This window comes from Quercus suber, unplaced genomic scaffold, assembly GCF_002906115.3.
Source record: "Quercus suber isolate HL8 unplaced genomic scaffold, Cork oak 2.0 scaffold_121, whole genome shotgun sequence".
Lineage (NCBI taxonomy): Eukaryota > Viridiplantae > Streptophyta > Magnoliopsida > Fagales > Fagaceae > Quercus > Quercus suber.
Window position 1 is genome coordinate 739718 of NW_027069586.1, and position 23498 is coordinate 763215.

General features: G+C 33.9%; 3 protein-coding genes and 1 long non-coding RNA gene across 7 annotated transcripts; 1 reads left to right on the forward strand and 3 right to left on the reverse strand.

The window, feature by feature from the left end:
* Positions 1-5013: 5013 nt before the first annotated feature.
* Positions 5014-7369, reverse strand: LOC136068558 (tobamovirus multiplication protein 3-like). Of its 2 annotated transcripts, XM_065775886.1 has the most exons (6): positions 6944-7368; positions 6689-6779; positions 6542-6594; positions 6329-6421; positions 6139-6210; positions 5014-5363 (listed from the first exon to the last, which is right to left on the reverse strand). In XM_065775886.1, exons 1-6 carry the CDS (start codon positions 7112-7114, stop codon positions 5343-5345), a joined length of 501 nt encoding a protein of 166 aa, XP_065631958.1. In that variant the 5' UTR covers positions 7115-7368; the 3' UTR covers positions 5014-5342. The 2 variants fall into 2 exon arrangements, with proteins under 2 accessions (XP_065631958.1, XP_065631957.1); XM_065775885.1 differs by lacking the exon at positions 5014-5363 and having other exon boundaries at positions 5816-6210; positions 6944-7369.
* Positions 7370-7888: 519 nt separating this feature from the next.
* Positions 7889-10304, reverse strand: LOC136068559 (tobamovirus multiplication protein 3-like). Of its 2 annotated transcripts, XM_065775888.1 has the most exons (6): positions 9819-10303; positions 9564-9654; positions 9417-9469; positions 9204-9296; positions 9014-9085; positions 7889-8238 (listed from the first exon to the last, which is right to left on the reverse strand). In XM_065775888.1, the coding sequence occupies exons 1-6, from the start codon at positions 9987-9989 to the stop codon at positions 8218-8220; spliced, it is 501 nt and encodes a 166-aa protein (XP_065631960.1). In that variant the 5' UTR covers positions 9990-10303; the 3' UTR covers positions 7889-8217. The 2 variants fall into 2 exon arrangements, with proteins under 2 accessions (XP_065631960.1, XP_065631959.1); XM_065775887.1 differs by lacking the exon at positions 7889-8238 and having other exon boundaries at positions 8691-9085; positions 9819-10304.
* A 3178-nt stretch (positions 10305-13482) lies between these two features.
* On the reverse strand, positions 13483-20658 carry LOC136068560 (uncharacterized). 2 transcript variants are annotated; one of them, XR_010629918.1, is made up of 3 exons: positions 20412-20576; positions 20118-20264; positions 13483-16912 (listed from the first exon to the last, which is right to left on the reverse strand). It is a non-coding gene; the product is annotated as an uncharacterized LOC136068560 (long non-coding RNA). The 2 variants fall into 2 exon arrangements; XR_010629917.1 differs by lacking the exon at positions 20118-20264 and having other exon boundaries at positions 16519-16912; positions 20412-20658.
* On the forward strand, positions 15692-19535 carry LOC111991503 (tobamovirus multiplication protein 3). Its single transcript, XM_024023279.2, has 6 exons — positions 15692-15776; positions 15868-15913; positions 16887-16950; positions 17046-17099; positions 17471-17548; positions 18969-19535. The coding sequence occupies exons 1-6, from the start codon at positions 15692-15694 to the stop codon at positions 19059-19061; spliced, it is 420 nt and encodes a 139-aa protein (XP_023879047.2). The 3' UTR covers positions 19062-19535.
* Positions 20659-23498: the final 2840 nt, after the last annotated feature.

Sequence of the window (23498 nt, forward strand, 5' to 3'; positions counted from 1 at the left end):
TTCCAATTTTTCCTTAAACGAATTTCTTTCTATTCTTTATTTTCATACATTTTTTACTTGTTTAACACTCAAAAACCATGCCCCAAATGATCTTGACCATTGGATTCTCTTGGCTACATATCTTTATGATTAACTTATTAGATTTAATCTTCTACAAAAGAAAATACACATAATAAGTATATTTCAGATAAAACTTTTAAACTCACATAGTTACATGTAATCAATCATTTAATTGATGTGATATTTCCTACCAAGAATAATACAATAGTGTAATTTTAAGCAATTATTTGTCCACAACCTACTCTCGGCCTCAACTTTCTTGGCCTAATGGTCCACGGCCTACTCTCATCCTTAGCTTTCTTGGCCTTATGGTCTACATCCTTCTCTCAACCTTAGTTCTTCTGGTCATGCCATCTATGACCTAACCTCAACTTTTTCTAGGCCTGAAACACCTCTAGTGTCCATTCTCCCTCCTCACCTCAGGCACGTAAAAACTAGGGGCTATTGTGGGACGTCCCACTAAAAAAACACCTACAACAACATATTCCCAAGAGCACCTACAAACATACATTCCTATGAGCACCTATAACCATGCCTCTCTATAGAAAACTGTTTGGTTTAAAGGCTAGCTCCCTCTCTCTCTCTCTCTCTCTCTCTAGCCAAGGACTCTCTCTGACTTTCTAGAGATTCTCTAACGCCCCTAAGGTCACTCTACCAATGACTCTCTCTCTCTCTACCCTTAGTCTACTCGTTTAACAAAAAATTTTAAGAGCACATTTTTAGAGAATTTACTTAAATCAAGCCTTCATTATTTAGTGGGATGGGATTTATGATGCTAGAAAGGAAGCTAGCATCTTTAAACCTTTACACTCATGAGAAATCAACAAGGATAATAAATAAAAGACTTAAAGTAAATGCAATGAAGGAAATAAAGCATTTATTTAAACAAAGTTTAATATCCATGTATGTATGTGTGTGTGTGTGTGTGTATAGATTGATGTACACAAAAATAAATATATATACATGTATATATTTATATCACCATAGATAGATAGATATTCCAACTTCAAGAACAAAGAATTTAAAAGCATAAAGCAATATATATGTAAATAATGGCAAGACAAATACTTAAAAGCAATATTTAAACTTGAGAGTCTAGATCTTCCTTGAATAAACTTTACATCCATGGGAAATCAATAAATGGTTGTGCAATTCAAGGGTATAAAATACACCTCCACTCACCACATTGATTAGGGATGTAAAGGAATAGACTAGGAAGATCTATCGTGAATAAACTTACACCCATCGAAGCATCAATAAGTGGTTGTGCAATTTGAGGGTATAAGAATACACCTACACTCACCACATTGATTAAGGGTGTAGAGAATAAACTAGATGCAAGGATGATATTTTTTTTTTAAATCTATGGGATTTAGTATATGAATGTGTACATAAAGGCATACCACATTGTATATACTCATAAATATGAGAAAAGCCAAGTCTTAATTACATAATATTATAAACAATAATGTAAAGACTTGGATTTAAAGATCAATAATGTAAATGACAAGAAAAGTAAAAACTTGTATTTAAATTACAAGAAATGTAAAGACTTTTATTTAAATGACAAGAGATGTAAATTTGTATTTAAATATAAAAAATAATAAAAGAACTCCAATCCATAGTGGATGTACAAAGAAAAGAAAGAAAATGGTAGCTAAGACAGTAATCTAGATTATCCTAACTTTTGTGATTTTTCATCCATTTCAACTTCGATCTAGGTTTGTAAATTGTCATTTTAAAGGAAATTCATGGTCTTTTAGATGTGCACAAATTAATATCGATTGGATGGTTGGATTTTTTGTTCAACTAACCCTGTTTAGGGTTGGTCAAAGTTAGCCAAAAATGGTAATTTTGTGATTTTAAACTCTTGGACCATCAAAATGATTTACCCAACTTTCAATCAAGACAAATAAAATTATTTCATGTATTTCCTTATTTTCCCTTGTTTAAAAATGCAATGGCATTTTAGGATTTAAATTAATATTTTGGCATGCAAATCAAGGCCAGCCAAAATATAGTATTAACAATAATCTATTTCCTAAGGTAATCCACCACTAAGTCTTTTGCAAGAGGTAGTGTATTTAGCTGTAGATTTTAAATCTTAAATCTCTTTGCATTATTTACTTTTCTACTTATTCAATTTATAGATATAACATGCTGAATTTTTATGATATGGGTTAAGTATGAGGAAGCATGCTTTAAAGTATTGACTATAACATGCTAAAATATAAGATGATTAGATGAGATATTACCTGCATGTAAAGTAGGACTAAATTTTGCATGATGAACATGAGCAAATATGAGCAATATGAACAGGATGAGACAATTATGGCATTATGCTTCGCTGGAAGCCAAATATGGTGAATGTAATTTTAACCCAAATGTTAGGATTCTTTGGCATGAATTACATATTATGTCATGATAACATGAATGGATAAAATTGTGTGAAAATGCATAACATGATATGACCACTATATCCTAGAAGACTGACTTTTGGGTTGGGTGGAATGGATGCCAACACCTTTCCATTATGTTACCTAACCTTCGAGCTTAGATTTTAGTTTTACTTGTTAATTTCCATGTCATTTTCTATTTTTCTAGGGTGTAGCTAGGAAACAAGTGACATAATTTCTTCTCATAGATTGTTAACTAAGATTAAAAGCAATGTACTTTTCGTTTTTAGTTTCTTACTCAAAGAACAATGTAATTTCAAGTTTCCATAGGATAAAAGATTATTTTGAGGTTTTTTTTTTTTTTTTTTTTTTTTTTTTTTTTTTTGCCTTTTAACTAAAATTAAGTGGAAATACCTTTTGCAAAACCCTCAATGTATGGGTTATAACATTGTTATTTGAGTAACCATTTTGAGAAACAACACTAATGAGTAATAACTAATACTAATGACACCTTGCCCTAAGGTTGTGGTTCTCACACATACTACACCTAGAAGTTAGATACGAGCAAAAAGAATGAGAAGCTTTCCATATTAGTCAACACCAATCTCACCCAAATAGTCTTGAAAAAAAAAAGAGACTCATTTTGTCTCTATAAATATGTGGTGATTTCATTTTGGTACTAAATAGTTCATTTGTGTTAATTTAGTCTCTTTTTGGTTGGGCTATTTCAATATTGTTTTTATTGTCATCTCATTTACAAAAATTATTGTTGTGTTTAACTAATTCCTAATGTGTCACTTAACATGATAAAAAAAAAAGTTTAGTTGTCATAAAATTGGCATGTCAATGGAATACGTGGCATTTTTTTTTCTTTTTCTTTTCTCTCACCACTGAGTCCCTCTCTTTGTTGCTTCTTTCCCTTCTACAATTCATTTATTTCTTTTTGGTTTCAACAAACCAATTGTATTTTAGTATTTTTTTTTTTGAATCACTTGACTATAATGAAAAACATTAACAAAATCATCAACAACCACACAAAGAGGAACTCCTCCAATCCCCCTCCCCCCTCACACACACAACACACCAAGGAGGAGCACTCCCCCACTCAACTAAGACATAAATCTCCCCAATTCAAACCTACCTTAGTCCCAATTGTTGTCCAAATTTCAAGCCACTATACCAAACAAATCCCTCATCCATAAACCCAACAATAACCAAAGTCATCAAGACACCACATATTAAAACTCGACCTTTAAGCTTCTATCATTGTTGACTCAAACCCAAGAAACTAACACTAAAAACCCATAATCAAACTAAGCTAATACCTTAGTCAGCCAAATCCTTTCAAATCCATCATCACCCTTCAAAACCAAATACTCCCTAAAGCCTATTTGAAACCACCCATCACCCTCAAAAGTTTCAAAGATGGTTGCTATTCATTAGCATTGAAATTTGCTTAGATATGAGAAATTGAAGACGTTCAAGTTTCTATTCTATCATTCAATTAGAATTAGGACAATCTCATTATAATTTGCCTAGATTTAAAGGAATTTGAAGGAGTCTAACACAAAGTTCCAATTGAAGTTTGGAGAGAGAGAGAGAGCTTAAGTAACATATAGAAACCTTTTTTTTTTTTTGGAGAATGGTAACATATAGAAACTTGGTAAAGAGACAAAACACAGAGATTTGGAGACTTGATGGTGAGACAAAAGTAAAGGGGAAGATAAAAGGAAAATAAAAGAAAAATAGAAAAAGCAAGAAAGATGCTACATATGTAAGTAGATAGTATTACCATTTTTTTTTGTGTCTTATATGTTGACCAGAAAATTAATATGTAAATTACTTATTTGACAATTTTATTTCAATGAAACATTTCTTTGATCATAATTAAGTAATATGTTATTGATGCCTTTGTATTTACATCTTTCATGAATAAGATGACAAAGAGGGCAATATTGAATTTGCGCCAAAAAAATTTAAAAATTAAATTGATGTAAAACTAATATATATATATATATATATATTTTTTTTTTTTTTAAATAGAAAGGGGGGGGGGGGGGGGGGGAGGGAGGGAGGGGAGAGAGAAAGGTAGCATTTGATGGCAAGGGAGCATGTGGCCAAATTGCATGGGAATAGTTATACTCAGCGAAGTGTTGGAAGGCCATGGGAGTATGTAATGGGAAAGCACTTTTGGCGGAAGATTAAGATGAGATTGTTCAAGAACCAAGGCCTTTCCTGAAGACCAACTATTGTATGAGGAACTTGGAGGAGATCTTAATGAAGGTCTTGTGCTCATGATGAAAAGACCCTTTCAACACCAAAACAAGAGACCAAAGAAGATTGGTTATGAACCAACATCTTCTTTACCACATGTAACATGGGTGGGTGAGTGTGCAACATGATCATTTATAGTGGGAGTTGAGAGAATGTGGTGTTCAAAGAAGTGATAGACAAGCTGAACATCAAAATTGAAAATCATTCCCATCTTCACATACTTTGTTGGTTCAATAACAGCATTATGTCATGATTTTTTTTTTTTTTTGATAAATAAGAAGAAAATATTATTAATAAGGGAAAAGCATGAAAATACAAAGGGTTCACAGTAGTGAACAAAAAGACACAAGCAGCCACTAAGAGAAACTAATAGACGAAAGGAATTCCATAAGGGTAAAACAATCCGAGAGACCCCAACACCGAGACCAATCAAAGAGGGTCCGTTCTCTGTGAGCTGCCTAGTACTGTTCTCTATCCAGAATTAGTACTTCAACGAAGTTCGATGTGGTGTGGTGCCCATGAATATTTGCCATATTTGTCTTGAACGACCTTGGCAATATGATCATCAAACCATTCATGATGGGAAGAAAGAATATTTACAATCTTCACAAGCTAGGTCCACGATATACATTGCTACCAATGAAGAAGAAGGAAACTCTGAAGCCAATGGCAATAATGAAGTAGAGAACTAAGAAGATTAAGTAATAAGGATAGAAACATGGCGAATTTGCAAAGAATGTCCAAGATCCAGGAGTCCAATGCAAAGTATAATCCAAGAAAATCCCCATATATTACCTGTTATCTTTACCCTATATTTCGATATCCAATAATAGCTTGTTCAGAAGCCCCAGGGTCCTCCCACACAAACAAAACCCAAGCTTCTGAATAAAGGTAATTCCCAATCCGAACACCTTGCTAAACTTTTTTTCACCCAAGATTCTAGAAATTCCCAAACTTGTCAACTGATAATGTGCCTTAAAGTTACATTAAATTCCTTAACACATGATTCTTAGAAAATTAATAAGTCAAGTACAAATACAAATACACAGAAGGTTCTTCAAATCAATTGTTAGCAAAATAGAATATGCGTAAATACTCAACCCCGTCATTCATTTAAGTCTCAATTACACTATATACAGAGCCCCTAATAATTGTTTAATTAACATGCTAAATTGTGATATAGAATTTCTATAACTCACCTCCACTTAATTCTAATAACTCTTTACATCGATTTACCTTAAAAAAAATAGTTAAGAAAGGTAAAAGGAAAAATAAGTCCAAAAAAAAAAAAAAAAGGTTAGCTAGAGGCATATCATGAAACAGAATTAGCTTCCTCATAGAATGAATCCAACTTCAAACCCTCCCATTTGCCGGGACTTAAAGTGAAACAATAGGCCAGAAATTTCACCTGAACAGCATAAACCACTGCATTAATCGTAACGAAACTTGGTCTCAGTCCATCAGTAGATGCAGCTCGCGCCTGTTTCAATGCACATCAAAAGTTATTACGAGTCCACATTTTCCACCTTTTCTAATATGAATAATCAAACCTCTTTTATCCAAAATAAAGCAACTTTACATCGAATTAAGAGGCGAACCTGATAGTAAATCTCTGCCCAGAAAAGAACCAAAAGTGCGTATGTTGTGAAGAAAGCAAGACTTGGCATATCAAGCAAGACATGTTGGACAATCTAATTGACATTTAAGCTAACACGTTAGAATCTAACACAACTGTTATTGAGTGCAAAGATTTAAAACAAAGCACAAAATTGGCAACATGAAACTACGAAAAAAAAAAAAAAAAAAAAAACCTCCGGCTTCAACTTTTGGATCTCCCGACGAAACACGAAAATTAATGATCGAACTGTAAAACAGGAATTGAACTCAATAATAATAATAATACACAAAATTAATCCATGACAAGAATAATAAAAGGAAATTAATAATGAGATACAAACCTCCATTGACGACGAAATTGAGAAAGTGGAAAACCTTCTGCGTGGTCCATCCATATTCTGGTACTCTCAATTGTATCCGAATTAATTGAACCTTAAACCACATAATAATAATAACAATAATAATTAATTTTACGTAATTACCAAATTCCAATCGAAAATTAAATATTCTTCTTAAATAAATAATAAAAACCTAAGCGGCGAAATTAAAAAAAAAAAAAAAAAAGAAAAAAAGAAAAAAGAAAAAGAAGAAGGTACCAGAGCTACGATGGAGACGATGCCGAAGAGAGCAGCGAGGATGTGATAAAGACGATCCTGCCAGAGAGGCGATTCGTCGATTTGGTCCCACCAATTCGAGGCGTTTTTGAGTTCGTACGCTGCTACCATCACCGCCGTTGGTGCGCTTATTACGCTACCGCTACGACCCATCACCACCGTTGATAATATGATGATCACACTTTTTCTTATCCAAAGAGCAAAGAAAGAAAGAAAGAAAGAAGAAAAAATATAATTGAACTGATTGTTTTATTTGTTTTGTTTCAATTTCAAATTGTGGTTCGTATGAGATTTTTTTTTTTTTTTTATTTATTTTGTTTTTGTTTTTTTTTTTAATGGGGAAAACAAATCCAAAAAACGAAAGGCGGAGTTTGGAGGGAGGGAGGGAAGGAGGGGAGAGGGTTATGTAATTGTAANGGGGGGGGGGGGGGAGGGAGGGAGGGAGGGGAGAGAGAAAGGTAGCATTTGATGGCAAGGGAGCATGTGGCCAAATTGCATGGGAATAGTTATACTCAGCGAAGTGTTGGAAGGCCATGGGAGTATGTAATGGGAAAGCACTTTTGGCGGAAGATTAAGATGAGATTGTTCAAGAACCAAGGCCTTTCCTGAAGACCAACTATTGTATGAGGAACTTGGAGGAGATCTTAATGAAGGTCTTGTGCTCATGATGAAAAGACCCTTTCAACACCAAAACAAGAGACCAAAGAAGATTGGTTATGAACCAACATCTTCTTTACCACATGTAACATGGGTGGGTGAGTGTGCAACATGATCATTTATAGTGGGAGTTGAGAGAATGTGGTGTTCAAAGAAGTGATAGACAAGCTGAACATCAAAATTGAAAATCATTCCCATCTTCACATACTTTGTTGGTTCAATAACAGCATTATGTCATGATTTTTTTTTTTTTTTGATAAATAAGAAGAAAATATTATTAATAAGGGAAAAGCATGAAAATACAAAGGGTTCACAGTAGTGAACAAAAAGACACAAGCAGCCACTAAGAGAAACTAATAGACGAAAGGAATTCCATAAGGGTAAAACAATCCGAGAGACCCCAACACCGAGACCAATCAAAGAGGGTCCGTTCTCTGTGAGCTGCCTAGTACTGTTCTCTATCCAGAATTAGTACTTCAACGAAGTTCGATGTGGTGTGGTGCCCATGAATATTTGCCATATTTGTCTTGAACGACCTTGGCAATATGATCATCAAACCATTCATGATGGGAAGAAAGAATATTTACAATCTTCACAAGCTAGGTCCACGATATACATTGCTACCAATGAAGAAGAAGGAAACTCTGAAGCCAATGGCAATAATGAAGTAGAGAACTAAGAAGATTAAGTAATAAGGATAGAAACATGGCGAATTTGCAAAGAATGTCCAAGATCCAGGAGTCCAATGCAAAGTATAATCCAAGAAAATCCCCATATATTACCTGTTATCTTTACCCTATATTTCGATATCCAATAATAGCTTGTTCAGAAGCCCCAGGGTCCTCCCACACAAACAAAACCCAAGCTTCTGAATAAAGGTAATTCCCAATCCGAACACCTTGCTAAACTTTTTTTCACCCAAGATTCTAGAAATTCCCAAACTTGTCAACTGATAATGTGCCTTAAAGTTACATTAAATTCCTTAACACATGATTCTTAGAAAATTAATAAGTCAAGTACAAATACAAATACACAGAAGGTTCTTCAAATCAATTGTTAGCAAAATAGAATATGCGTAAATACTCAACCCCGTCATTCATTTAAGTCTCAATTACACTATATACAGAGCCCCTAATAATTGTTTAATTAACATGCTAAATTGTGATATAGAATTTCTATAACTCACCTCCACTTAATTCTAATAACTCTTTACATCGATTTACCTTAAAAAAAATAGTTAAGAAAGGTAAAAGGAAAAATAAGTCCAAAAAAAAAAAAAAAAGGTTAGCTAGAGGCATATCATGAAACAGAATTAGCTTCCTCATAGAATGAATCCAACTTCAAACCCTCCCATTTGCCGGGACTTAAAGTGAAACAATAGGCCAGAAATTTCACCTGAACAGCATAAACCACTGCATTAATCGTAACGAAACTTGGTCTCAGTCCATCAGTAGATGCAGCTCGCGCCTGTTTCAATGCACATCAAAAGTTATTACGAGTCCACATTTTCCACCTTTTCTAATATGAATAATCAAACCTCTTTTATCCAAAATAAAGCAACTTTACATCGAATTAAGAGGCGAACCTGATAGTAAATCTCTGCCCAGAAAAGAACCAAAAGTGCGTATGTTGTGAAGAAAGCAAGACTTGGCATATCAAGCAAGACATGTTGGACAATCTAATTGACATTTAAGCTAACACGTTAGAATCTAACACAACTGTTATTGAGTGCAAAGATTTAAAACAAAGCACAAAATTGGCAACATGAAACTACGAAAAAAAAAAAAAAAAAAAAAACCTCCGGCTTCAACTTTTGGATCTCCCGACGAAACACGAAAATTAATGATCGAACTGTAAAACAGGAATTGAACTCAATAATAATAATAATACACAAAATTAATCCATGACAAGAATAATAAAAGGAAATTAATAATGAGATACAAACCTCCATTGACGACGAAATTGAGAAAGTGGAAAACCTTCTGCGTGGTCCATCCATATTCTGGTACTCTCAATTGTATCCGAATTAATTGAACCTTAAACCACATAATAATAATAACAATAATAATTAATTTTACGTAATTACCAAATTCCAATCGAAAATTAAATATTCTTCTTAAATAAATAATAAAAACCTAAGCGGCGAAATTAAAAAAAAAAAAAAAAAAGAAAAAAAGAAAAAAGAAAAAGAAGAAGGTACCAGAGCTACGATGGAGACGATGCCGAAGAGAGCAGCGAGGATGTGATAAAGACGATCCTGCCAGAGAGGCGATTCGTCGATTTGGTCCCACCAATTCGAGGCGTTTTTGAGTTCGTACGCTGCTACCATCACCGCCGTTGGTGCGCTTATTACGCTACCGCTACGACCCATCACCACCGTTGATAATATGATGATCACACTTTTTCTTATCCAAAGAGCAAAGAAAGAAAGAAAGAAAGAAGAAAAAATATAATTGAACTGATTGTTTTATTTGTTTTGTTTCAATTTCAAATTGTGGTTCGTATGAGATTTTTTTTGTTTTTTTATTTATTTTGTTTTTGTTTTTTTTTTTAATGGGGAAAACAAATCCAAAAAACGAAAGGCGGAGTTTGGAGGGAGGGAGGGAAGGAGGGGAGAGGGTTATGTAATTGTAATTGTGATGTTTGCGGCAATAGAGGCAGGCTGTCGTCGTCCTATCTGGCTTTAGCTTTATTATTATTGAATATTGACACTCCCTGCGTTATTACATCTCCACGTTGCCAACGCTTCATGCGTCAATCACAACAATTCTTTTTTTCTTTTTCTTTTTTTGGGTGAAAAGGAGTCCATCCCAACATCATCATTTCCTACCTATTTCTTTCTTTCTTTCTTTTCACCAATTTTCGAACTTTTTTTTTTTAAATTGTATTCTCAAAACACAGCAAGAGTATTCAATATGATTAAAAAATAAATAAATACTCACATAGTTTTAAAATAATACTAATTTAAATATTAATGTAAAAATATATTATTTTATGAAATTTTCCCTCTTCTTTGACTACCTTCTTCCTTCCCCCAAACACCCCCCCTACTCCCCACACATGAGCCTTCCAAATATTCACTTTGCAAAAAAAGACCGTGTTTACCATTTTAAGAACCATGTTTTTTAGTTTTCCACTCATCTCTACTTATAGATTCCAATGAAGAAGCCATTTAAACAAAAATAAAAATTTCATTAGTCCCTTGCCATTGAGCAATGTTGAAGCAAGTGAACAGCAGGCTCTCCATCTTGTTTGCACATAGCACATTAGTTTACAATAATGTGCCTCGTTTTATCTTTTATGAGGTTGTCTATTGTGAATATCCTTCCCCAAAAAGCTATCCAAACAAAAGAAATCCACCTCAAATGAACCTTGACCCTCTGTATTGCTTTTCCAAGGGAAATTCGTTGCATCATTCCCTCTTAATTCTTCAAAGTATGAGTACACAATAAAGAACTCATTTTTGTTTACTTTCCCAAACACCCTCTCCTCCCCATGCTAATCAGGTGGAGTACAACACTTCAAAAAGGATTAGCAGAAGTCTAATTCCTAATCCTGAGCATGTCTCACAAAAATTGATTCCAATGCACTCTCCCATAAGATAGTTCCATATACACGGACACCCTAAAATCCTTATTTGCTACAAGCTGGAATAGATCAATGAAAAGGGATGCCAAGGTGCTATCAATGCACCTAAGATCATTCCAAAATTTAACTCTATGTATCATTTTATGATTGGTTAAGGAATATTGTGGTTATAATTGCTCTTGTATACTTCCCGTGTACTTGGGTTCTACACTTTTTCTTTCAATAAAATCTTATTACTTATCAAAAGAATCCTACCCAACTTTAATGGCTTTCCAAACTCTCTCCTTGTCTGTTATACCAACAAGGTTATAGATCCCACCATCTTCTCCTACTCTTATTTTTTTTAAACCAATCATTTCCACGAATGATCATTCTCTTAAGTGAACCTCCATAGCCACTAATCAATGTTTGATTAAATGTGCTCAATTTTATAATACCCTTAATTAAACGTGCTCAATTTTATCATTGCCAAGCCTCATACCTTGTAGATTTGTTTGAACAATTTACATTTATAAATAATATGATTACTATAAGATCTAGATTGGGAAGACCCTTCCCTATTGGGCATAGGATAAACTGCTTAGCCAGCCAGGGGTAAAAAGCCCTTGCATTACCCGATAACTAGTTTTGGAGGGTGGGATTTGTTGCCTGTAGGAGTTTGGTTAATAATAAGGATTGTTGTACAGTATTCTTTGCGACGCACAACTGCTTTGAGTGAAGTTCTCCTACATAATAAAAAAAAGGATCTAGATTGGGGAGAGAGATAGACTGCTGTGGATCTTGTCGCCCTAAAAGGGTTTCCATGTGTGGAGCTATTGCATGGTTTTATGGGGTTGATCATAGTTTCCTTGGAAAAATATTTGTAAAACCCCTCCCCTGCCAAGGGTGACGTTCGCCTGACGTTCTCTGTCTGGTGTGTGGTTTTAGAAAGGATTTTGACCCTTTGATGGTGTATAATATACGAAAGAGGGGTATTATCATTGTGGGTGGTGTTTTATGTCTAAAAGAAGTGAGGAGAGTGTGAATCATTTATTTCTACATTGTGAGGTGGCTTAGGAATTGTGGTCCACATTGTTATGCTTATTTGGTGTTTCTGAATGATGCCATTTTCAGTTTAGGAGGCGTTAGAGAGTTGATGGAGGTGGTACAGTAGGGTTATTGGAGGGATATGGTTAGTTATACCGCTGTGTCTCATGTGGTGTCTATGGAGAAAACGGAAGGCACATTGCTTTGAGGACCGTGTAGTCAGCATGATGGAGTTGAAATACCTGCTTTTGAATTCTTTATTTGGGTGGACTTGGTCATCTCCTTCCTTTTCTAATTTGTGGCTCCTAGAATTTATGGACCCCTTGAGCTTAACCTAGCTACCATTTTTTATCTTTCTATTTATTTATTTATTTTTCTTTTTGTGCTTACTATTTATGTATACAACCCGTGTACTTTGGTAGCTCTTTATGTTTTTTCAATAAAATTATTTACTTATCAAAAATATGATTACTATATGTAAAAAAGCATTCTCTCTCTCTCTCTCTCTCTCTCTCTCTCTCTCTCTATATATATATATATATAGATAGATAGATAGATAGAGAGGGAGAGAGGTTAGGTTCAACTTTAAGCAATGTTTTATTTTTTTTATAAGTAATAATTCTAAGCAATGCTACACCATCCATTAACTTGTTATTAAATTCATATTTTGAAAATTTCACAGTTGGATTACATGTTTTATATGTTCTTAATATGTATACCAATTTTCATGCCAATTGATTGTTATTTACTATTCAATCTATAAACTTATCTATTATACATTATTTTAAACTACAAAAACTTAAATTTAAACAATTGACTGATGACATGGTTATTGATCTTTGATCATCTTGAAATTTTGCAAGCATGGAGAATACATGAAGATAACATAATCTAACGGTGGATTTGTCAAACTTCGTATCTAATTAAGAAAAATGATAAAATGCTCGGTTACTTGAAAGTCTTCTTTTTTCCCTCGATAAACTCCACTTGGATATTATTACTTTAATATTTTTTTCAAACATATCTTGGATTACATGTGCTACCCGTAGTAGTTACGTTCGTTCATCGAATATCGATGATTGGCAATTAATAACTGTCTCATTTGAATTGAAATTTGGTTAGGTGTGGGATTCATGTAATTCGAGTAATGTGAAATTTGCATGTCTGATATCTGTATTGAATACAAGCAATTCATTCACTGAAATTTGCATGTCTGATATATGTATTGAATACAAGCAATTCACTATGGATTGAAAAAAAAATTATTTACTAAAAATCTATTGTATAATGTGACATCAATAAAGAGAAATATCAAATGCAACATGAATCCATGTATTTAACAACTCACTCCTCATTTATGAGTGCTCAATATCTACACTCCTTTCATTAAACATTGTAGTGTCAAAATTGCTACTTGAATCACAATCCTTCTCTTGTTAGCTCATTAGCTCTTCAAATTGTTTTGGTATAAAACACTTTTTGACGTTTGGTACAATTGAAGATCTTGGTCAATGGAAAACCTTTTCTAAAATCAATGGAAAATAATCCAAAAATGGATTAAATGCTTAAAATTTTTCCATGTTACATGGCTTCCATTCTTGATAGAACAAAATAAAGAAAAAGAATCTCTCTCCTCCCCTCTGTCTGTGTGTGTACACACACACCTTTCTCCCTAATGTTGTTGAACAACACCGAGCATTTGATCATTTTGAACCATCACATTCCTTAGTCAAGGACATAGGTTTATCCTCAATTCGGCTCCAACATTGCACCCTTTGACCTCATTGTGCAAAATAGTGGAATATATTTTTGGGATCATTTGAGGGATGCAACCAAAGATAGGAGAAAACTATTTTTTGTTGAAACAAATGGAGTGAAGCTTGATGTTTCCAAATTGTTCTTGATCGTTTCATGGTCATGTATTTCCTTTTTTATCAGCAAGTTAGCTATCTGGTGGGGCTTGAGCCTTCCACTCTATCCCTGGGGGGAGGAGATGCTAATTGAGCTAGATTTCATTGGTTGGTTTTTGTCATCTATTTCTTTGCTACCTGGTATTTTATAGTTGAACCCTCATTGGAGTTAGGTGCTTGTACAATTTTCTACTTTTTTTGAGAGATATAAGATATAAAGATACTGCATATGGACTTTGTGAAGTCATATATTTTAGTCTAGTTTTGTGATATTTAAGACTAGGTTTATGATTGTAGTATTTGTTGCCCCTCACCTTTTTCCTCCTTTCTTTTATGATAGCTAAAATGGTCATTAATTGGATCATCAGTAATGAAAGTCATATTCGCATCTAGTTATTATTGTATTTGTACTCCATATATTTGGTGGGTTCTTGCCAGCAGCCAGTAGCTTTGCAGCTCAACTGGTTGGCACCTCTCAATGTTTCCAATGGAGACATTCATGGCTTAAATCCCCCCTCCCCCATTGTAACTATTGAATTTTATATATATGTGTGTGTGTGTGTGGTGGATTCTCAAGTTCTAATTCACCAATCCAAACAAGGAGAATACTCCACCCTCCAATCCACACACATGAAAAAAAAAAAATGGAAAGAGAAACTTATTGCAAACAAAAATGAAGTTCTCCTTCATATGAAAATTGATAAAAGGTTTACTACATACATATATACATATCTACATCTCTATGTAGCTTTTGAAAATGGCCTTTTTGATCTAATGGGTGGGATTTGGTTCATATTTTTCTGGAGGTTATGTTTGTTATGTAGCTTAATGTTTCCATTAGAGCAAACACTAATAAATAAATAAATAAAAGAGATATCGAGAGAGAGAGAGAGAGAGAGAGGGTTTGCAAGTCACCTATGATATTAAAAAATCCATGGTTGACATGACTTGATGCTGAGCTGCTTTTTTAATGCTCCTTTCATATTTTAATTCTTCATTGACCATTCACTCAGAGGTTCATGCTATGACTTATGAGAGTTGGCTTCTGCAAGTTTTATGTTGAATGATCGTCTACTTTCTTTGTGTTGGAGATATCACAATGCTTTCCCTCTATATCTTAAACTTTTCTTGCTCTATACAAAATATTTTATACAGTATTGTGCAATTATTATCCAGTCCGTTTAGTGTATGTCATAGTACCAATGGTGTGTGTGTGATATGCACGTCTGTAACGTACATCTGATAGTCTCCCACTCTCCCTGTACTAGATCTCAGTTCTGAAACTATGCTCCCTATTCTCCCTGCACTCTTTGATACCCATCCTAATTACCGTCTAAGTTTTGTTGGTGGGATCATTATGCATGCACCTGTTCTGCTTGTGATCCTAGCAATATCATATACTTGTTACTTGATCCATAATGTTGCATGCTTGTTGACTATAGAATTATGTTTATGGTAAATGCAAGCTAAAAGAGTATTATATAAGATTTTATGTTATAAGCAAGGATATTTTGATCTGCAAATTTACTCTGTTATGTACTGAAGTTTTATGTGGATCCAGATTGCTATGTGGTTGATTATGTGGTGGAAGCCTTTACCAATTGTGGTCATTCTATCTAAGATGTTCTTTGCAGGTTTATCTCTACTATACGCTAAATACATTTTTTGTAAAGCTTAGTTAATCCTGATATTGATTTATGGGTCCTGGTCCATGTATTCTGGCAGGTGTCTCTTTGTTTGCAGCCCTGGGGTTTCTCCTCTATGGTGGCAGGTAACTTCTCCTTTTTTTTTTTTTTCTGCTGCATTTGCTTTTCAATCAACATTAATTCATCCAAGGTTGCATCATATATAAATAAGTATATGTAAAGGTATAGACGAAAATCCACTTGTCCCTGCATTAAGTTTAGTCAGCTTGATTTTCTACTGCCCCAAATAGATAGCTCATTCACTAACACTTACAAGATATCATCTGCATGCTTACACCTGAGGCCTTGTGTTCATGTCAGTCTCAAACTCCAGGAGACCAAATAATTTAAACACACACAAAGGAAAATGAGACATGTCTTTTTCATGTCACTGGAGGTATTCATACCAGACAATGTCAATTCAACCTCCTTCATTCATTAACCTAAGCTCATCTTCAATGGGTTTGTGAGCTTTAATTTTCAATTTTTGTTAATTAGAACTTGGCAAACAATTGACTTTTTGGACTGTAGCTAGTCTTCTCTTCCTGTGCCTCGTCCAGTTTGATCCAAATTATGTGAAAATCTGGCTGCCTGAGTTATTCTCTCAATTTTATTATACTATCTTCTGGGTCAGTGTTCTTTTGGCTAGGAAAATCTGCATTTTATCTGCCAATGAGTTGAGACTTGAGAGTATTTGAATAAAAATTTGACCTTTCCTTTAATGGGATGAAGAAAATTGGAAATTTAGTAAAAATTTGTATGTTGCCAATGAGCTCTAGCTCAAATGACAAATTTTCTCCTCATAAGAGCAGGTTGAGACTAAGTCTCATTTTCCTAGGTCTTACCTACAATTTATGGTAGAAATTTTGACACTGTAACACCTTACTTGATTATCCAGTTTGGTGAATCATTCTCCTAATTATAACTGTTCATTGGCATCCCTCATCTTCAATCACTTAGTAATGTGGTTGCATGGATGTGGCATAACTGCATAATTTTTGAATTTTGGCATATACCTTGTGTCATCTTCTAACATTTTCAGCTGTCATCTTCTGTCAGACTCTTTTTGATGCTGCAGCGATTCCCTGTAGAATCCAAAGGACGACGTAAGAAGTTGCAAGAGGTATTTACTTTTTTAGAGATAATCATTGTAACTTTTTCACTTTTTTCTTTTTAAAATTTCTGAATTTATTTTTGTGGGTCTCTTGTCTTGGGCAGGTTGGCTATGTGACCACCATATGTTTTACATGTTTCCTTGCCCGATGCATTATGGTGAGTTCACCTGGATTCTTTTCAGGTTTACTTCCCGTAACCCTTGCCTTTGCTTCTTAAACCAACAAAACCAAAAAGTGGACTTGGTTTGATGTTTACTTAGTTTAATACTGATGAAGCTACTAGGGTGGTCAGTTGATATTTACTTAATTTCAGAAGTTTATACATAAATGCTTTATGTATGATTTTGGTGTGTATATACTTTTTGTGACCTAAATTATTTACAATCCTGTGCCTGCTGCTTGTTCATTCCTAGTTCAGGCTGTTCAGTTGATCAATTGATGATGACAATGTCACTCTGTTGCTGTTCACTGCTTTTGATGTCTATTCCACTGATTAACAACTTTTTAAAATCATTTCCCTCACTGCAGATGTGTTTTAATGCATTTGATAAAGCAGCAGACCTTGATGTTTTGGATCATCCTATTCTAAACTTCATATACTACCTGGTAAGTTTTGGTTTATAATCCTAGAGGAAAATCTGATGGCAAACTGACCCTTGATCTTGTTTTGATTGTCAGGTTATATAGTAACTTGAACAGCAAATGTACATTGTATTTGTTACCTGACTTAATTTGATTGGTTGGAAGTGTCTAGGAGTTAGGTCGATGTGGCTAATTACATGGACTTGATTTGGTGAATGGTGAAGCTTTCATGCTATAAGAGCATTAGCATTAGGCTCAATGCACTTTTTAGCCAAATTGACCTCCAAAACTCAACTTTTGTTACTTCAGCTAATCTACTATTCACATTCTACTACATTAGCCTCAATACTCTATATCCATTCTGTTTAAATACTATTTTTCCTCTTTCCAAAAATCAACCCACAACAATCACCGCAATTAACCATTGCACAAAAATCAACCCAAACCAAACAAATCAACTTACAAAAATCATCCATAAATCAACCCAAACCAAAGAATCAACCCACAAATCTCCAATATGTGAGCACTTCAAAGCACCAGTGGTGGTAATGTCGAGCATGTCAACTCAAAGAATCAACCCACTGCACACCTTCATCACCACAAAGAGAGAGAGAGAGAGAGAGAGAGAGAGAATAAAAAATGATTTTATTTTACCAATAGCGATGAACAGTACCTCAACAAGAGTATTGAGGTATTTTTCATTTGTTTTTGGGTTGATTAGGTAAATTGTTTTGCTAAAAATAACATCTGGTGAGCCAGATGGGAATGCTCTAAGTAAATATTACATTGGCATGCTTCATCCGTTGTACTTTATGAGGGCATATTCCTGTAATGATTGATTTCTATAATTACTAATTCAAATTCAGGTAAACCCTTTCTTCTTGTATAGAAAATGACAGTTGAAAAAATAATGACTTTCTCATTCAAAAAATAATTTGAACATAATGGAAATGCTAGAGTCATGAAGTTTTTTGATGTTTTAACAGTTGTACTTAGTGAGTGTTGGGTGTATGATTAGGCATTGCATCTCGACCCTGATTATCATTATTTTGTTTTATTTTTGGTCAGCGGTAGCCAGTCTTCAATTTTATTGATTAATATATAGGGGGATATGTGTGTGTAGCACGTGTTTGTTGGTTTCTAATGGCCTGAATTGTGTTTTGGGACAACTCATCTAGAAAGGTGTTATTCTTGCGCTTTAGGTAAGGTGTTATTCTTGAGCTGTAGGTTGGGAATGTTCATTGAATATGTATTGTGTTAGTGTTCTCGATTTGGATTTTATTTCATATGTATTTTGTGTACCTGAATTTTGTTCTGGGATAACTCATCTTGGAATGTCTTATTCTTGATGTTCATTGTATCGTTTCTAGATTTTGAATTTGTTTTATATGTACCTTATGATTCTTGAGGTTGATTTTTCTCCTTCCCCCCCCCTTTCTTGCAGTTGGTTGAAATACTACCTTCTTCTTTGGTCCTTTTCATTTTGAGGAAGTTACCTCCAAAACGTGGTATCACACAGTACCACCCTATTCGCTGAGAGGATTGGAGATAATACATGATGAAAAGCAAACCTAGAGAAAGGGGGTAATGGATGAGTCAACTTTGGAGAACGAGAGCTGGGGAAAGGATTACAAATGTTGATCATTCTATGTTGGAGTATCAAGCTAATCTCGTGGGTACAGAATTGTCTGTTTGTGCTCCTTATGTGGTTGTAGATTTGTTGACAAGAAATTATTAAATTTCAAGGCTTGTGAAATATGTTGCTGACTCTTGTTAGTGTCGTGATCTTTATGATATTATGTCTTGGGAACATATAATCGGTCTTCTTTTAGGTTCCATACTGATTGAACTTGTGCCCCACTATGCTATTAAAAGCAAAAAAAGGTGGGGCTTTTAGTATGATTTGGGACAATGAACTTCTGAAACTAGTTATAACGTGATCTGTGTTGGATTTTACAATGTTGTCCCTACGGTCTGAAAAACATGCAATACCCATTGTTGTGATTTTACTTTGGATTGTGTAAGAATGTTGGTAAGTATCAAGCAAACGTGCAGTGAGAGAGGTCTTTCCATGTCTTTTAATTATAAGGTTGAACCTTTTATTTTAAATTCATATTCACCATGATTATGTAGTGACAGTGGTATATAATTACCTATGTTTTGGTATTGTTATCCAAACCAGTTCCTAATTGTAAGCTATAGCTTAATTGGTACTCTCATCTCATCCCGTTATGAGATGAAGGCTAAGGTTTTGGTTCAAGACAAATTGAATACGTGTTTAACATACTAACAAAAAAAATATAAAATATTCTGATTTATTTTCATATGAGGTCGCAGACTACAGGGTGGATTTTTAAATTTTCTGGTCTTGATGAGAAGTAATTCATATAAATTGAAATTTCGTTCTTTGAAATCAAAGTGTAAATTATATAAACAACATTGATCAGAAAGTTTAGACTAAACGCATGATGTGGAACTCAGCCCATATGCCACACATGTTCACAATCCAAATCCACACACGAATCTAGACAATCCCAAGTGTTACATACCAATGAGCATCTACATGGGATAAGGATTATAAACCAAAACTTACCAGGTAGTATAAGTATATGAAGTTTTGGATAGGATGATCCAAAACATCAAGGTCTGCTGCTTTATCAAATGCTTTAAAACACATCATAAAAGCATCGGAAACAACAGGGGGAGTGCTTCAAGCTGTGGGCAGCTAGCAATAGTATTTCTAATCATTTTCGAAAAAAAATAAATAAATAAAGAGAGGTATACACTCTTATTTGGAAGCATATCTCAACCATGTACACATATATGAAAATCGACTACAGCACTAATAGAGTTATTGGAAGAAGTACACAGATCAAAGGAAGCATACCTTGGACCAAGTTTTCTGAGATGGCTGAAACTCTGGTTGTCTTCCATCTATAGCAGTTTCTTGTAGATTTGTGTATAGGAGAACTAATTGGGCGAATCCTTGAATTCTAGAGGAAGGAAAACGAATGTGTGAGTGAAATGATATGGGATATGAAAGGCCATTGAGAAGGGTGGACTAGTTGCTGGTGTGTGCTTCATTCACCTTCTAGTCTTGTCTTCTCTACCAGTCTTGGTATCAGCCTCTTAGCATATGGAATGGTAGGTTTTACTTTTTATTTTTTTATTTATATTTTATTGTTTCAACATAGAGAGGTTCGACATTCATTTTCAAAGAAACTGATCTAATGGACGGATGAAGAAGGTTACCAAAACTCATTCAATCAAGTTACTTGAGATTGAGAGTTATAGTGAACCACTTTTTTGGCCATTTTTATTTCTCATAATATCATTTCGTTGTAGGTATTTTGGATTGGAGGGTAACCATGCACACAGAAATTCGGGCTAATTAAGTTCACGAGCATGAGGCTGTGGCTGTGTATACAGAAATTTCGTAAAACTTTTAGTGAGAAGAGCATTTTATTTTGGATTATGAGCTTTGAACTCTGAAAATATAAGAATATTCTTTTTATCTCTGTTGAAACAAATGCATTTTAATGACCTGGAGAACACTATTAACTTTCTTAGGACTACACCATATCTATAACTTGGTTGCATTTTTTTTTTTGACAAAACTTGGTTGCATTTTTCAAATAGGAGAACTTCGTTCACTGGGGGTGTTTGAATAATTGAGAGTACAGATTTTAAAATAATAATAATAATGATAAAATAAAAAATTATGCGGAGTTACTACTAGGAATTTTGAATTCTGGACATGAGTCACCACAAAGGTCGAGGCCTCGAGGGTCTCACTGCTCACTAGGCCAAAAAGTTATTGACAAGTAATTTAGAGATTTTTATTTTTTATTTCTTTTATTTGGTTTTCTTGGGAATCAATTGAGAGTTAGTTGGTTAAGTCTGATAGTTTGATATGCCCTTGATGATATTATTTTGTCTTTTTTGGGGAGTGAGGGTCTTTTATATAATTAAAAAAAATAATGTTAACTATCAGAAATTTTACCAGTTGAACTAATTAAAAAAAACAAAAATTACATATATTTTTTTTCCCATAATTAAAATGTAATATATTGTTTAAAAATATTGTAGCTCGTTGGTATTTCTTAGTCTGTTTTATAAAATGAAAGAATGTTTAAATCCTCTCTCTACCTAATATTGTAACAATTAAAATATTTATAAAAAAAAAATTGCAATATATACGTTCGCATCATTATTTTCTCTGAGATGTGTTTGTGGTTTTTTTTTTTTGGGAGAGAAACGATGGAAGTGTTTTTGGTAATGGAAGGAATAAATGTGTGTCTATGTCAAACGTTAAACGGTTAAATGATTCTAGATGGTGATTGCAATTTCACTGTTAGACATGGATCCTACCTTTGAGAGGTTGAGTGGCATAGTGTTTATGGTGTAGCTAGGGGCATTGGATGACATATAAGATGCTCAGTTGATTCTAGATGGCGATTGCACAGTACACAATTTAAGTCATCTTAGGGCCATTTTGTGTCAAGAACTTCTTTTGTGGAGAGAGCATCTCAAGCTATTTCCACACGAGCATTTTGAACATCACATGAAATTTTTTAGTTTCCAAAGATAATGTTTCCATTCCTGTTTTGAGAGAGAGGAATCTAATTTTTTGGGGGTAGGCCGATTTGACCGTGAATTTACCTTGGCTATGGGGAGCCTAGACTAGCTGATCAGGTGGGAAGGAATTTGTAAAACTTGGTTAGATAGTGTTTCTATCAATGGTTTGAGCGAGAATATTTATGTCCCAATCTGAATCTAACTGGTTTTTTAGCTGGCAAACCTAGTTAATATCACGAGGGAACTCTAGGGTCCATTTGGTTAGAATGATAGAAAATGGAGAGTAGATGAAAATGTAGGAGGATAGAAAATATTTTAATTTTCCTCATTTGTATTTAGTTGGGAGAGTGGAAAAATGGAAGGATAATTTTTTTTTTTGTTTGGTTGAAAATAAAGTTTATATAAATTTATCATCATGTCCCTATTTAAAAAAAAAAAAAAAAGTTGACACATTATACTTTTAAAAAAATTGTGTATAGATTGACACTTCATTAAAATAAAAATAAAAAGCATAAGAAATTAACCCAAAACTGTTTTTTTTTTTTTTTTTTTTAAGAACAAAAACAAAAACCAACCAAAATTAAAAAGAAAATAAACATATGAAAAAAAAAAAAAAGAAAAAAAAGAAAAGAGGAAGCCAACACATTGGACTCACCTCCAACGTGAGGGGTATTCTTGGAAGCTCATGAAATAAGCTTCCCCCTCCCAATTTTTTCCCGATTTTGGGAGAAAACTTTTTGATAGGCCCAAGAAGAAAACACCCAAGCCCCACTATTTATTTTCCTTCCTTCCCACCCAACTAAACACACACCAAAAAATTTTCACTTCTCATTTTCTCTCTAAAGTTTTCTATCCACCTTATTTCAACTCTAAACAAACACACCCCTAGTGTTGCTTAATGCCTGTCGCCAGGGCCAGCCCTAGGCTTAGGCCACTTAGGCAATCGCCTAGGGCCCCCTATTAGAGAAACGCCCCCAAATTTTGGGGCAAAAATTGAGATATATATATATAGATATATATTTTTTTTTTTTGAGATATAGGAAAAAAAAATTAGTTTTACATTTTTCTTTTACTTTTAAGAAGTACCAAGGAATTGAGTAATGTTAGAGATATTACAATTTTAAATACTTAGGGCTTACAAATATGTGTCACTAATTACAATGAATAATTTAGATAGGAAAATACTATAAATACTATAAATTTTACTTTAAAATATTTATAAAAATTGATGTGACAATTAATATGATTTATAGACGTCAACAACCTATTAAATGTATTTTTAAATTACTTAGTGATGCATCTTTATAAGTATCACGTTGTAAAATTTATAATATCTCTAACATCATTCATTCAAATATTTGTTTATTATCTTATTGAAGTGTCATTAATCGCATTC

Coding starts and splice junctions, on each gene's coding strand:
- LOC136068559 (XM_065775887.1), bottom strand. CDS start 9,989: ATGGGTCGTAGCGGTAGCGTAATAAGCGCACCAACGGCGGTGATGGTA. Junction 9,655..9,818: donor TCGTCTCCATCGTAGCTCTG/GTACCTTCTTCT, acceptor ATGTGGTTTAAG/GTTCAATTAATTCGGATACA. Junction 9,470..9,563: donor CAATTTCGTCGTCAATGGAG/GTTTGTATCTCA, acceptor CCTGTTTTACAG/TTCGATCATTAATTTTCGTG.
- LOC111991503 (XM_024023279.2), top strand. CDS start 15,692: ATGTGGATCCAGATTGCTATGTGGTTGATTATGTGGTGGAAGCCTTTA. Junction 15,777..15,867: donor ATCTAAGATGTTCTTTGCAG/GTTTATCTCTAC, acceptor GTATTCTGGCAG/GTGTCTCTTTGTTTGCAGCC. Junction 17,549..18,968: donor TAAACTTCATATACTACCTG/GTAAGTTTTGGT, acceptor CCTTTCTTGCAG/TTGGTTGAAATACTACCTTC.
- LOC136068558 (XM_065775885.1), bottom strand. CDS start 7,114: ATGGGTCGTAGCGGTAGCGTAATAAGCGCACCAACGGCGGTGATGGTA. Junction 6,422..6,541: donor TCCAAAAGTTGAAGCCGGAG/GTTTTTTTTTTT, acceptor AATGTCAATTAG/ATTGTCCAACATGTCTTGCT. Junction 6,211..6,328: donor GGGCAGAGATTTACTATCAG/GTTCGCCTCTTA, acceptor GCATTGAAACAG/GCGCGAGCTGCATCTACTGA.